The 15160-nt window shown below is 39.1% G+C and overlaps 1 protein-coding gene across 1 annotated transcript in view; it reads right to left on the bottom strand.

Moving 5' to 3' along the window:
- USH2A (usherin) overlaps positions 1 to 15160 on the bottom strand; it is a 437205-nt gene that overhangs the window by 315022 nt on the left and 107023 nt on the right. Inside the window, exons 7-9 of the mRNA XM_077485085.1 lie at positions 14546 to 14730; positions 7316 to 7546; positions 4502 to 4595 (exon numbers count right to left, since the gene is read on the bottom strand). Coding sequence (XP_077341211.1) covers positions 4502 to 4595; positions 7316 to 7546; positions 14546 to 14730 — 510 coding nt within the window. The remainder of the gene's footprint in view (positions 1 to 4501; positions 4596 to 7315; positions 7547 to 14545; positions 14731 to 15160) is intronic.

The following is a 15160-nucleotide window of genomic DNA, read 5'->3' on the forward strand; positions in this document are numbered from 1 at the left end:
GAAAATTTTCCTACAGTTCCATTTAAGAGAATCTGATCATTAGATTGACTTCTCTCAAGTGGAATGGCTATAGATGGATACAAATTCGGCCAGTGCAGCAACCCATAGCCAGCTTTAGCATCAAAGCTAAGGAATCAGCATTACAGCCGCTCAGTAGGATTTTCACAGGATGTCGTCAGTAATGACATACAGTACTTCACATTTTTCATTATAAGAGTTTTTGTTTAATTAGAACATATCGTATAAACATTGTTACAGAGATATACTCCAATGGTTTGGCCATGTTAAACTCAAACCTTTTTGCAGACTCATCTTATTCATTACCCATTGCAAATAAAACTACAACCTCTACCAGGGGGGTTAGTGGGAAAGGCCACAATGTCCATGACACAACCCAATTTGCTATTATCCTTTACAATAATAAGCCATGTTATTTTATGGCTGTTTATTATGATCACAAAATACAACTATACAGTATATACTGTATAACAAATATGCACACAGTGGGGTTGATTTACTAAAAATGGAGCGTGCAAAATCCGATGCAGCTGTGCATGGTAGCCTATCGGCTTCAGTTTGTTCAGTTAAACTTTGACAACAAAAAAAACCTGGAAGCTGATTGGTTTCTATTTAGAGGTTCACCAGATTTTGCACTCTCCATTTTTAGTAAACCAGCCCTTATGTGTGGTCACCTGACCACCTTACGATAAGTGAGCTTGTGAGCTTTTTGGACATCCCATTGTAAAACCATAGACATTAATATTGAATTGACCCTCCATGTTTCTTTCCACAAGAATTTCAGGTGTGTCTGTGGGAATTAGTTCCAAATCAGCCAAAAAGGTTTTAGACAAAACAAGAAGACCAGTCTCACAATCAGCTGTCCTATTTATCCCAAAGATGTTCAGCAGGGTTGAAGTCAGGACTGTGCAGGTCCCTTAAGTTCCTCCATACCAAACTCAGTAAACCATTTCTTTATGGAACTGACTTTGAGCACAGGGGAACAGTCATGCTGGAACAGAAGAGGGCCTTCTCTAGACTGTTACCACAAGGCTGGAAACACATAATTATCTACAATGTCTTTGTTGTATGCTGTAGATTTACCAGGATATTTCATGAGAAATATTTTAAAGGGAGAAGGGGGGTTAATATATGCTGTATTTTTATAAAAATATAGCATTTTATAAAAATATATTTTCCGCTTGTGAGTTTAAAAAAGGACCATTATCTACACACATGTACCAAACAATTAAACTTAAAAAAGATTATTTTAAAAACATTGAATGAATAAAATAATTAAATTCTATCTATTTAAAGGGAAAAGAAAACACATTTTGATCAAGCTTCATGCAGTATTCATTTTCCTGTCCTTTACTTCACACCATATAAATTTACTGTTTTATCCTGGACAAAAATATAATAAATGATTTGGAGGAAATGAATATGTGATGACTTTGTAGTTGGAGTATTATTAATAAATAATTTTCCTTCGTACAAAAATGTGGTCAATACAAATTTGCAGCGTAATGTGCCGTCCTGATAATTATATTATAAGAAGACATAAAAGAAGAGCAAGATAAGAAACAACACTAACCTGGCCGCCTGCAAAACAAGATATACCTGCCGGCGGATATATCTAAAAGGCATGAAAAATATTAGCAACAGGAGGCCGCAGTGTTTAAACGATTAAGCAATTTTCTGAGCCTTAAAAAGATATGTCTTTATATCAAAAGATGTATTTAATTTGCTTCCCAAGAAAGAAGACACTGAAAGCAAAATATTAAAATTTAATGTAACAATAAAACAATTTGCTTGTTATACCCACAAAGGTATTGCAGGTTGAGTTAATGAAAGACTGGAAACCTACTTATTTTTTTATCAAACTGGCAATAGATTATTTTTATAGTTGAGAAGCAGTGAAAAAATGTATTGCTGCAGTGAGCACTGGTTATCTGGGAAATTTTAATTTATTCTAGATAAATGTGATAAAAGGTGTTATTGAAAATCTGAGAGCAGTTATACACTTTCGTTACTGGAAAACCCTATTTCCTTGGTATCAAGGGTCTTGGATTTTCCCCTTATCTGCTCTTCTCAATTGGTTATGATGTCAAATTTCTTAGAAAGATGGGAACATTATGTGACAATTTAGCAAATTAAATAAAATTGCTCTTTTAGTTATGCTTAAAAATATCTAAATGTGGTGTGCATCTTGTCAGTTATATAGGACTGGCCCATTTATCTCACCTATGCTGCTCTTCCAGGAAACATGGCATCCAACCAAAGAAACTCACTGCTTTTTTTGTTCAACCAGCAGGGAGGCACAAACAAAATGGCAATGCCTCCTCCATGTTTCTCACTGGTGCACCATACACTGATCCAGCAGAAGTGCTCAACTGCAGCACTCCCTCTATCCTCATCATCAGCCTCAACACCACTGATGGGCAGCCCTACCAAAGCAAGAATGAGAACAGATGAGCAGAATTTCTTTAAAGTGAGCCCAGCCATTGCGTCAACACATTAAAGTGTGATGCAGGATTCGATTGCTACTTTCACGACACTTAACCAGCCTGTGCTGGACTCAACTCAACAAGAAATATCAATTTCAGTGAAAAGTTCCTTGCACGCTGATATTGTTTACCTTATGCAAAGGTTTACTACAGAGGTGCAATCTATTGGGGAAAAGGTAGATCATACAAAAACTAAAATATGAAATTTGCTACCACCATTAATGATCTAGTGGACACACATAAGGACAATGAACATCACTAATGGCTTAAAGCTAAATTAGCAGACAGATCCTGCCACAACAACGTTAAAGTTTGTGGCTTTCCCAAAACAGTACAACTACCAGATCTGCATGACATGACTTCCTCTCTGCTGACAAATTTTAACCCTATGGAATTAACCATAGATCATACTCATCACCACCTACCCATACCGCTACATCTCCCTGACAGTGCACCTAGAGATATCTTAATAAGAACTCTTTTTATCACGTAAATAAACAATTGTTTGCTAATTTAAGCTCTCTGGGCACTCTGCCCGTCCCCTATGCCATTCTACAACTTTACACTGACCTATTGCAACACAGGGCAATGCATTCTGAAACTGAGATGGCAGCTCAACACGGACACAAAAGCATTTCATAATTGTAATCTACAGATGGGGCATCCCAAAAGGCTCTTAATCAACTGCAATGGCACCTTACACAGAATTGCCACTCTAGTTCTAACTCTATTGCACTCTTGGGGAATCATTTCTGATCCCCTCACCTCAAACAAATCATGCCATGACCCAGAAAAAGTGACCCCAGCCTGGCAACAAGACTACCTGAAGGGCAAACCAAAAACCTTGGTGACCTTCATCCGTGTGCTTTTATACCATACCACTTGGAAGACTCTTACATTACACCTGCTATCAGCCTTCTACTCCTGGATATCTGTAAACTTTTGCTCAGCCTCCTTCGCATGCTTACATCACAGACATGGGACTTACATTTCTGTTTCTCAATTTCTCAATATCATAAGACTGCACACAAGTGGAGATAAATATATAGTGATTCCCTTGTTGAACGCTTTTCCTGAAAAAGTTAGTTGCCTGACTGTCTTGGTGACCCCTGTGACGGACCCCGTACTCAAGATGTCCACAGCAAATGCTTCCTCTGTCCGGTACCACACAATCCAAGACCCCTTAGCTTTCCCATTCACTAGTCGTAGCTCAGTATAGGGTAAAACGTCAGACCACACCGGTCTTGGAGTACATCAGGAATAACCTTTTATTTGAGATGTTCACACAAATATATACAAATATATACAGCAGGGTGACAAACTGTAACCAGAAACCTAATTAACATGAGCTAGCCTGACTAGACTCATTTACATTATAGAAGGCAACAAGCAGGTGGCTGGAGTTGATGCCATTAGCATCTAACAGAATGTGGTGTCCCAACAGTATGAATCAGTCACTATTTTAATATGGCAAATATAGGTTTCCCAGAGTCCCTGTCTCTTTGAGGGATATGGATCTGAATCCAAAGTAACACCACCTCAAGGGTTCCCAGGCATGCAGCTCACAATGAGCACCATTCCCCCAAATGCCAGGGCCCATGATCGGTCGGCAAGAGGCTAGTATGCAGTCCCCTCCAAAAGCCTCTGTCCTGCCTAGGTCTGTCACAATCCCCAATGCTTTTTTAGTCATAAACCCAGAACATGTTTGCTGATTGGGAGTTCTGGACTTCATTTTGACTTTCACAGTGTTCAAAACATTTTTGTCCAAGTTCAATGACTCAGAAACTATTAAAACTAAAGAGAACCAGCCGACCAGTATTTTAAGAAGGAATTCAGTTATACTAGTATGGTTATTTTTCTCTTCATAGATTTCCTTTCAGATACAGTTAAGCACAAGCTAAAGAACAACATATTATACAACATATGCAATGTATTACACCATAGAATTGAAACAGTTATAAGTACATTAATGAAGGAAATAAAACATGAAATCTTACATTGTTCCCATCGGTGTTACTGTTGACACTACAGAGACACTTGTATGGTGAAACAGTTGTATCACAAGCGCTAGCATGTCCATGACAATCACACCTGCAATGACAAATGAAAGGGTTATCTGAGTAATGATATTTACTATAGATGTACATGGTAAGAAACAGAAAACCTTTCTTGATTCCTAGGAGGCAGTTCACAGGTGGCTATGAGATGATCTGTCGCCTCCTCAGCAGTCACCAGCTGTTTTAACCCTGAAAGTCTCTGTCACTGCACCACAATGCCATATATTTCATGCAGTTGCAAGGTTGTTGCGGTGCAGCCCAATTCAATGACTGTGATGTGAAGTATAATTTTTGCTGTAGCCACAAGGAATCGTGGCTATGGTATGTATGCAATGCCATTGTGCCATCATTGTGTCTTAAGGGGATGGTTGAGGGGTAGTTAAACTGCAGCTTATCTGCCTATTTTTACCATCTGGGATTCCGGGATTAAAATGTACCTGTAGATAACTTTACTACATAACTACCCACCGTTCAAGATGTTAACCACTTCAGCCCTCACATTTGTACATCCCTATATAAATCAGAGCAATTCTTATATTTCTGCTATGGACCTGTTTATTTGGTAATAATCTTGTCATGACTTAAGATAACAAAGTAATATGATAGAGATAGTGAAGGAAATAGTTTGTTTGAACTAGCTTGGTTAAAGTGGTTGTAAACCCCATTAATGAAATATGACCTAAGCACATATATCTGTAGTGTTTACGTATCGCTCGTCAAAGCTTTAAGCGTCATTTCTCTCTGGTGCTGTGTCCCTCTGTTATCAGCAGAGTCACTTCTGACAAACACTCCGACACATGAGCTAACAGTAGCTGAAACATTTGTGTCGGGAAGGGAGCTTAGAGGGAGATTAGCCCTGAGCTTGTCTATTCAGACTACAGTTCTGCATGCTCTTTCGTTCCTCTGCCTATGCCTAGAGGGGGGGGGGGGGACTTTCTTCCAATCAGCTCTCATACAGTGTAAGCCCAGACTCCCCACCCATTTCTGAAAAAGGAAGAATGATTTCTAACATGATCTGCACTTTCCAAAGGGTGTAGAAAAGACAGGAGATATACAAGTAAAATGTATGTAGGAGGATTTGTTTCATCTCTATGTATCATCTGAGGCTGTTCACTTCACTGAGTAAAGGAGAAGGTTTACAACCACTTTAAGTTAAATGAAACCTAGAGTTAGGCCTTAACTAACATCATATGCAAATTGAAGCTCATGTCTTTCAAATGCAGATAAATAAAGCAGAGCAGATACAAAAACAACAATGTTACTTGTGTAGCGCCGGCTCCTGAAGAGCATGCGCTATTTGTTTTAAAAAAAATTATATTCCTAAAACCACAGTTGGGTTTTAGGGCTAATTTTGCCAAATTATGGTTTCAGTGCCAGTCTAGCTGGATTGCACTGAGTTCTCCTTGGCTGCAGGTGTCACTGTCACCGCTAGCAAGTGGTAGAATGCAGTCTAGTTGGGTGCATTGAATACCCTTCCTTCTCTCGGAACCAGCCCAGTGGGAGTGTCCTCCTGCTGTGCATTCTGGGAGAGGGTATTTAAGGTACTGACATCATGTTTTTCTGGGTACCGGTCCAGAAGAGCTGTCTGTTGGGTCCTGGTCCTCCTGACCAGCCCCCTTGGCCATCCTGGCCTGGGGTGCGGAACCATGCAATTCTGAGTCTCGGGGCTGGATAGCCCGAGGCGAAGCAACTGCTGAGACAGACCTGAATGGATATGAGGCCATAATGATTCTAAGGTGGTCGGGTGCCGTCTCATCTAAGGAAAAGCCCAGCAACTGGAGAAGCATCCAGAGGAGGACTCTTCGGGAGAAGGCCATGCGTAAATTTGGTTTCTCAGAAGGAGACTGGAGGCTCAGTTGAAGGACACTTTGTGGATCTATACTGATACGGCATTTCCAGACCGGCTGAGAGATACTGGCACCGTATCATAGTTCTCTAAATTTGTCTATGTCCCTCAGTTACATTCAAGTCTGTGGTAGAGATTTTTGCTCAAGTGTTCTACATCCAAGTCTGTGGCAGAGACTTTGCTTTACGTAACACCCTACCGGCTGCTAGGCCTAGTGAGAGGAGGTATAATCGGTAGTTGTAAGAATCCAGTTGTGAAATGGTAATTCTCCGGATTTCTATAGTGAGAGACTTTCTATTTTTGCAGTTCCAAAAGTACCTGAACTTTCTTCCTAACCCTCTACCTTCCATTAAGTAATTGTGTTATCTTTTCAATAAATATCCCAAAAAGAGGATCCAGTGTCAGTTTCTGCAATTCTTTGGGCCATCTACCACGGGAAACCCCTAGACGGAGGCGAGGGCAAGAAGGTAACAGTAAGCCCAACAAAACCACCAGCTCCTTCGGGGGTGTGTGCTACACTTGTGTCTTCAGCATTTCTTGTTTTAATATTTCTAGTGTAGCCCTGATAAAGGGGAACTGTTTTTTTTTTATCTTGGGTCATCCTGTTTTTGAATTAAAAAGATCATCATTTAGTTCTAAAACGAGTGGTCTGATATCATTATTACTTTCTTCTTCTTAGGTTTTTATTTCTGTCCCTGTACCCCAATATCATAGTCAGGGACAAGAAGTTGAAGGGAAACAGGCAACAAATTTAAACATTGGAAAGTTTCTAAATGCATGAAAAAAAAAATGTATTGCTGGGTTCTAGTCTTTCCCTGCTTTATCCAAAAATTTAAAAACTGTTTTGCTTTGGCTGGAGTTTTTCTAAAAACAAACTTTAACAAGGTTTCATCATTTTTCTGTCTTACCTTCCGCTAATGGTGATTTCACCTATTCCGTAATACCGATGTCGTAAGCTGCCAGTAGCCTTCTCAGTCTCTCTTGTATAATATTGACCAATCAGCTGAATCCTCACTTGGCATGCTTTCACAAACTCTTGAAGTTCAGTGGTGCTGTGAAAGTCTTTGTAGCCAGGTCGTTGGTTTGGTTCTGGGGTGAGGAGACTCAGGGTCAGGTTTCCATGTGAATAAGGGGTATCCCTATATAGTGCAGAAAAGAAAAATAGACTTGGAATTATGAAAATGCTTTAGAAGCTATAAGAATTAGTGGCAAGACATCCTTTACATTACAGAGCAAGTCTACTGGAAAGTCAAAACTATTAATAGGTCATTGTGGACATGTACTCCAATACCAGGACCATCTTTGTGAAAACAAAAATTAGTTAAAAGTTAAAGTTAAATCAATATAAAATAACACCCCTGCCCCTCTCCCCCTCTTAGTTTTTTGCTCTCACACAAAATGTCCCAGTATTTATAATATTGCTGCTATCAGTAACCATAGTATCTCTGTGTATGTTAATACACTCTGAGAGGAATATTGGAAATATTTAATATTGGTTCAAATTTAAGGGGTTAGCTGTAACTTGGGTGGCCAATGACATCACCCAGGAGACCCTGCCCCTTTGTTTTTAATACCTGTCATCTACTGGACTTGGCCCATCATTGCCTAGGAGGGCGACAGGACCAGACGTGTGGAGTAATCAGGGTTTTTTTTCTTTCAGAGGGTTGGAGGGATTCAGGAATCATGATTTATGAGGTTCTACATCGTTGGATAATGTGAATGACAGTGGATTTACATCACTGGATTTTTTCTGCCGTATACCCCGTACTCATTCACATAGAGAGGTGGTATCTGGGTGACCACTAACTGTTAAAGGACCCTTTGATGAAGTCACACGAGCAGTGATGCAACGCGTCAGAGAGGAGTCAGGTGTCATCACTTCGTGTCCCGGCCGAGACTAGGAAGTACTGTGTTCAGTGCTGTTTTACCTATACTTTTGATGTAAGCATCTATATTTTTTTACCTATTAAATTTGTTTTAAACTACTGCACAATGGGGATGCTTTTCTTCTACACATGCCTTCACCTCATCTTCTGAGTTTGAAGTTCCTCACTAGAGATCCACCGTGTGCTGTGACGATCAGAGGAGATCAATTGACTGCTGGCTTACCATTGCCTTCAGATTACAGGCTCATTCTGACCCTAGGGGTCTCCTTTGGAAGTAAGAGGCTGGGGGAAACGTGTGACACTCCATGGTTTGCTGCTGATTGGATTGGAGGAATCTGAAATCGATCACTTTCTACACACGTGCACTTTACGTCTTTTATATGAACTGTTTGATGAAGATTCAGTACATTCACATTTGCACTTTACTGCACTAATTGGACTTTGCACCTTTTCCTTTTTTTTACATTGACTTTCACTATTTTTCATTTCATGCAATTTGTTGCACTTTAGCGATTTCTGTGCATTTTATGTGTTTTTTTAATATTATTTATGGTTTTGTTTGCACCTTTATGTACTTTAGACCTTCCTATTCCTATTGAATCCTTCTTGCACTTTATGTGAAGAGTTTGGCACTTTATGCAATTTTATGTGATTTTTGGTTAATTGTTCCATTTTGTGATTGTTATCCACTCCCATGCATTCTATGTGCTTGCTATCCATTCCTTGAACTTTATGTGAAGACTTTGGCATTATATGCGATTTTATGTGATTTGTTTCTCAAGTTATGCGATTTTTGGTTAATTATTTTGCTTTGTGATTGCTATCCACTCCTATGCATTTCTAGAGCTATATTGGTTACTTTTGATTATTGGTTTCTTTTATCATAAAGATTTAGTCAGTCTGGTGATGTTACACTTCTGATTCTTTTGTTTTTTTATTTTGTTCAGCTTGACCACTCAACTTTCCTTACTGCAGTTAGCGCTACATATTTATTTTTATTTGATTGCTTTTTGAGTGGGAACACTTTTTATGTTTGTCAGCTTCTGTTGGTCTGTGTGGATTTGCTTCAGCTGCTCACCTTGGTTTTGCACATTAGTCTGCTTTTAGTTAACTGTTAAAGGAGCTTTCCAGATTCTGATAAGCCCCCCACCCCTGGGCCAGCGTTGTTGTTTAGAGACCCTTGCCCTTACCCCCTATTTTGAGGGCATGCGGCCTGTTATAAAAATATATAATACATTAAGTCTGGGCTACACTAAAAATAAGACAAATTGTGAAACCAAGCTGCTTGCAATAAAGGTAAATATGCAACACCCTTATTGTGAAATATAATTAAAAATTGCAATGGTTCAGTAGGGGGTTTCCCCTTAAAATTTATACCAGATCTGAAAGGATTGGAACAAATGAGAGAGAACCCCATGCTATGTGTGTGTGTAGGGGATGACCCTATGAAGGGAATCCCTGACTTCTTTGTATACCAGTAAAGAAGCAGCTGTAAATGTCAGTAAATGTCAGTGTTGCTGTAGTAGTTTGTATACATTGTACACATATGCCACTTCAAGGGCAAGGTGAGGGCTTTCTCCAGGCATGTTATTTGATGCAATTTTGCATTTTTAATGTTTCCTTTTAAGCTTTACTTACACTCCTGGCCAAATGGCATTTTTGAAATTTTATTTTTGCTTTGGTACCTGTCCCTCCCGGGCACTGCCCAGCCCCCGTGCCATTTATTTGACAATCCCTAACATTTTAGCCTGGAAAATGGCCATTACTGTTTTTTTTTTTTTTTTTTTAACAAGCTATTGACTTCAATAAGGTTCAGATTTGACATACGAATTTTAGTAATGTTCACCAAACCTGGCAGAACCGAGCCCGGCTCATCAATCCAGTTCAGGTCATCGCTAGTGGAAGTTGGCAAATCAGTGTGTGGTGGCTGAGTATAAGTGAGTATACTGTAGCGTTTTCTCAATGGAAATCAGTGAACAAGTCATTGAAAAGATCTAACCAGCACCTATTACAAAGGGAAAAGCCTAGTGATTTTTACATTTGTGTATATAAATAGAAAATTTTATTGGGATATGTATTTTCAACTACAAAAAAAAGATGTGTTGTGAATGGTATGAAAGGCAACTCAATGCTTGCTAACAAGCAATGTGCTTTGTACGTACAAAGGATTACCGTACTTGGCAGGCAAATGTGCTGAAAAATTTCAGCAAACTAGTCATATACTTCTTTATAAATATGCCCCGAAGTCTACAGCAATTTAATATTAATCTAGAGCAATTTAACAACGACAACATACATACAGTAAATATTTGCACTTTTATATCATTATATTTGTATATCATCATACGGAGGACTCCACTCCATTGAAAATGTAGTCTTTGTTTTAACCACTTCCCGACCATCCGCCGCAGTTTTACTGTGGCAGAATGGCACGGGTGGGTGAAGCAACGTTATGTTACAGCAGCTGCTACGATCGGATTTGTTTCAGAACTGATCAGTCTCCAGGCCAATGATTTCTGCCATGGACCCCCGCCTGTGTAAGTGTAAACACAGACAGGGGAAGTGATGTCATCTCCCTCTCAGGAATTCTTTTCCGTTCCAGAGATAGGAGAGAGGACATCCAAACGTGAGTTGCACCAACACTACATTGACCTCACCCCCTGATCGCCCCCCTAGTTAACCCTTTCACTCACTTTCACTGTGTCACCCAGTGCAGTGTTCATATTTTTCTTTGATCACTGTACTGGTGTCATTTGTGACACTAATCAGCATTATGGTACTTAGCAGTAGCCCCAGATAGGTCTAGGGACCCCCCTAACCCCCCAATAAAGGTTTAACCCCTTGATCACTAGTGGCCAGTGGTCCCTGCCAAGGTCAGGCATACCCGACCCTGTTCTTCTGCTGTTGTTGTGGTGCAAGACCCACAGGGCACTCACATGAAGCAGAGAGCCAATACTAGTGCCACTCATCCTTCTGGTGAACTGGCAAACACCAGCGGCCTAGTAGATCCTGGTTGTATATCCAGCATTGCAGTATCACATGGTGACATGTCCTATAAGTGAAGTTCAAGCTGGTGAGGTGGCTAGCACAACTAGTTTCCCGCAGCCACCAAGAAGACAAAGACAGGTCCATCGAGCCTATAGTGCCCTTCCTGCTGCATTTGCCAATCAGAATTGGGAACCCACCACTTCTGCAGCACCTGTATTTCCCCAATTGCTGGCCAACCCAGAATTCAGGTGGAAACAGTTGATTTTATGTCACTTGATTTTTATTCACTGTTTTTCACAGAAAATCTAGAACCCCCCCTCCCCCCATGACCCCATTTTGGAAAGTAGACACCCCAAGGTATTTGCTAAGAGGCATGGCGAGTATTTTGCAGCTCTGATTTATTTTTGAAAATGAAGAAAGAAAAGAAAAATTTTTTTTTTTTTTTTTTTAAATTTTCAAAATTTGTGACAAATAGCAAGAACTGCAAAATACTCAACATGCCTCTCAGCAAATAGCTTGGGGTGTCTACTTTCCAAAAAGGGGTCATTTGGGGGGGGGGGGTTGTTGTGCTATCTGGGCATTTCATGGCCTCCGAAACTGTAATGGGCAGTGAGGAGTGAAATCAAAAATGTATGCCCTTAGAAAGCCTGAAGGCAATGATTGGTTTTCGTGGTCCTGTGAGCTGTTAGACTGCCAAAAAGACCCACACATGTGGTATCCCCATACTTAGGAGAAGCAGCAAAATGTACTTGGGTGTAATTTCACATATAACCATGGCATGTTTGAACAAAATATAATTTAGTGAAAACTTTGTGTAAAAAAATGTTTTGTCTCGAAACTTGTGGCAAAATTTTAAATATTCCATAGATTCAACATGCCTCTCAGCAAATAGCTTGAAGTGTCATCTTTCCAAAATGGAGGGGTTTTGTGCTATTTTGACATTTCATGTCCTCCGAAACTGTGATCGGTAGTGAGGAAGTGAAATCACCATTTTAAGCCCTTAGAGATGAGAGGTGATTGGCTTTCGGGGTCCTGTACATGGCTAGGCTTCCAAAAAGTCTCACACATGTGGTATCCCCATACTCAGGAGAAGCAGCATAATGTATTTTGTGGTGTCATTTTACATATGCCCATGGCATATTTGAGCAATATATCATTTAGTGACAATATTGTACAAAAAAAAAGAAAAAAATTATTACATTTTTCCTACAATTTGTTGCAAAATATAAAATATTCCATGGATTCAACATGCCACTCAGCAAAGAGCTTGGGGTGTCTACTTTCCAAAATTGGGTCATTTGGGGAAGTTTTGTGCTATCTTGGCACTTTATAGCCTTCGAAACTGTGATAGGTAGTGTGGAGTGAAATCAAAAATTTTCACCTGTAGAAATCCAAAAGGCCGTGCTTGGTTTTCTCCTGTAGGTGGCTAGGCTCCCAAAAAAGTCTCACACATGGGGTATCCCCATACTCAGGAGAAGCAGCAGAATGTATTTTGGGGTGAAATGCCACATATAACCATGGCATGTGTGAGCAATATATAATTTAGTGCCAATTTTGTGTAATTTATTTATTTTATTAAATTTATTGTAATTTTTCAATCACTTTTGACAAAAAAATAAAATATTCAGTGGGATCAACATGCCTCCTTGGGTTGTCTACTTTTCAAAATTGGGGCATTTTGGGGGGATTGTACTGCCCTGCCATTTTAGCACCTCAAGAAATGAGATAGGCAGTTAAAAACTAAAAGCTGTGTAAATACCTAAATGCTATAACTTTTGCATAAACCAATAAATATACGCTTATTGAATTTTTTTTTACCAAAGACATGTGGATGAATACAATTTGGCCTAAATGTATGACTAAAATTGAGTTTATTCGATTTTTTTTTATAACAAAAAGTAGAAAATATAATTTGTTTTCAAAATTTCCTAAATTTTCCTAAAAAACGCAGAGGCAATCAAATACCATCAAAAGAAATCTCTATTTGTGGGAAAAAAAGGACTCACATTTCGTATGGGTATAGTATTGCATGACTGCACAATTACCAGTAAACGCAGTGCAGTGGCAATTTGTAAAAAGTGCTCTGGTCATTGAACAGCCAAATCCCCAGGGGCTGAAGTGGTTAAAAGGTTTTTGTAGAAAGAAAGTCTACTCTCCTCCTAGCAGCAGCCTACTGCTAATTATTATTTTCCTCTACTAGATAACAGACTATTACCAGGGTATAAATGTGTGTTAAATCATATCAAAAATAACTTCTTAAAGGATAAGTTCAATTTTATTGCATTGTATACACTGTATAGTGTTATTTTTTTTTTGCTTTTGTTTTTAAAGTTTTTAGTTTTAGTTAGAGGTTAGAGCTTAGAGCTTTTCCATTTCATTTCTGTTGTCTTTCTGGAAACCAAAGCCATTCCAGCTGCAATGTAATGTCAGTTGACTGACAGTCATTAGCAATATGGCAGTAATCTCTAGCATGTCAGTGATCTCAAATTTTTTCTTGTAATGGGCATGCTAAATAAGTCTATATATCTGCCATCAACCTCCTTGTTTTTAATCTGCCATTGTAAACCCTGCACCACTTAAACTATGCCTATAAAGTTCATTCTGCTCTGTGGTGCAGAGAGCAACACGTACTGTTTATCCATCTATGGACTGCTGTCCTGGATAGATGTGTCTATTGTGGTGGATGATACACACTTTATGGCCAAAGGTTTATAGGACACCTGACCATCATACCTATATGAGTTTATTGGACATCCCACTCCAAAACCAGGAGCATTATTTGTGGAGTTTCAACTCCTTTTCAAGGGCAACAGCCTTCGCCATGCTGAGTGTGTGGGAATTTGGGATCATCTAGCTAATATAACATTTTTGAGTTCATGCACTGATGCAAGGCCTGTAATCAGTATTCCACTCAAGTTCCACAACATCAAAAATGTAAACCCTGTCTTTATGGAGCTGCCTTTTTTTCACAGGGGTGCAGTCTTGCTGGAACAGTAAAACACCTTCCCCAAACTGTCTTTTTGTCTTTAGCATTAACAGCACCCTTTACTGTAAATACCTGAAATCAATCAGAATAACAGGTGTTCACATACTTTTGATAATATAGCAGTGTTCTACCCCTAATTTTAAAGGTTGTTGTATTGCTAAAATAGCTTATAGGTTGAAAATATATATTGTCCTAGGGTCCCTATTCTTTTGAGCCACAACTGCTGCTGACTCTAGATAACATTACCCAGTTTTCCAGTTTTAAGCATTTCAACTTACCTGGGTAGCTGGAGACAATTGACAGAATCAGGATATTGTAAAAAGCCATTGTTCTCCATGCTGAAGTCCTGACAATCCCTTGCAAGATATTGCCAATCTTCCCAGAATGAGCTGCTATGCTTCTTCCTCTGTATTATTAATGCTTTAGGCAATGGGCTATAAAACCACAAAGTAATGTAAAATATCTAAAAATAAAAGCAAAAAGTCAAAAGCAAGTTAAAAAAATAAAATATACCAAATAGTTAATGTTCCATACTATTCTAAACTACTACTATGCTATTCTGTTTTACTATCCAAACAGTTTTACTAGGGAGTAATCTCTCTCTACAATGGATTTAAATTTTTTATTCACATGCTGGCTAGGGATAAACAATACAAGTTTTCATTTCCACAAAAGTTTGAACAAAATCAGGATATTTCAGGAATATGTTTGCCATTTTAGTGAAATGCAATAAAGTGAATGGGGAAAGCAAAACTAAAGCCTCGTACACACAATCTGATTTTCTACAGACAAAACCTCGTACTTTTGACTGAAGAGCGTTGGCCAGGAACTTGTCTTGAATACAAACGGCAAGGAATTGTCAGCCAATAAACACGATTGTAGTGAATTACTAC

Source organism: Lithobates pipiens, unplaced genomic scaffold (assembly GCF_037356315.1).
Source record: "Lithobates pipiens isolate NorthernLeopardFrog02 unplaced genomic scaffold, aLitPip1_a1.2 Scaffold_18, whole genome shotgun sequence".
Taxonomy (NCBI): domain Eukaryota; kingdom Metazoa; phylum Chordata; class Amphibia; order Anura; family Ranidae; genus Lithobates; species Lithobates pipiens.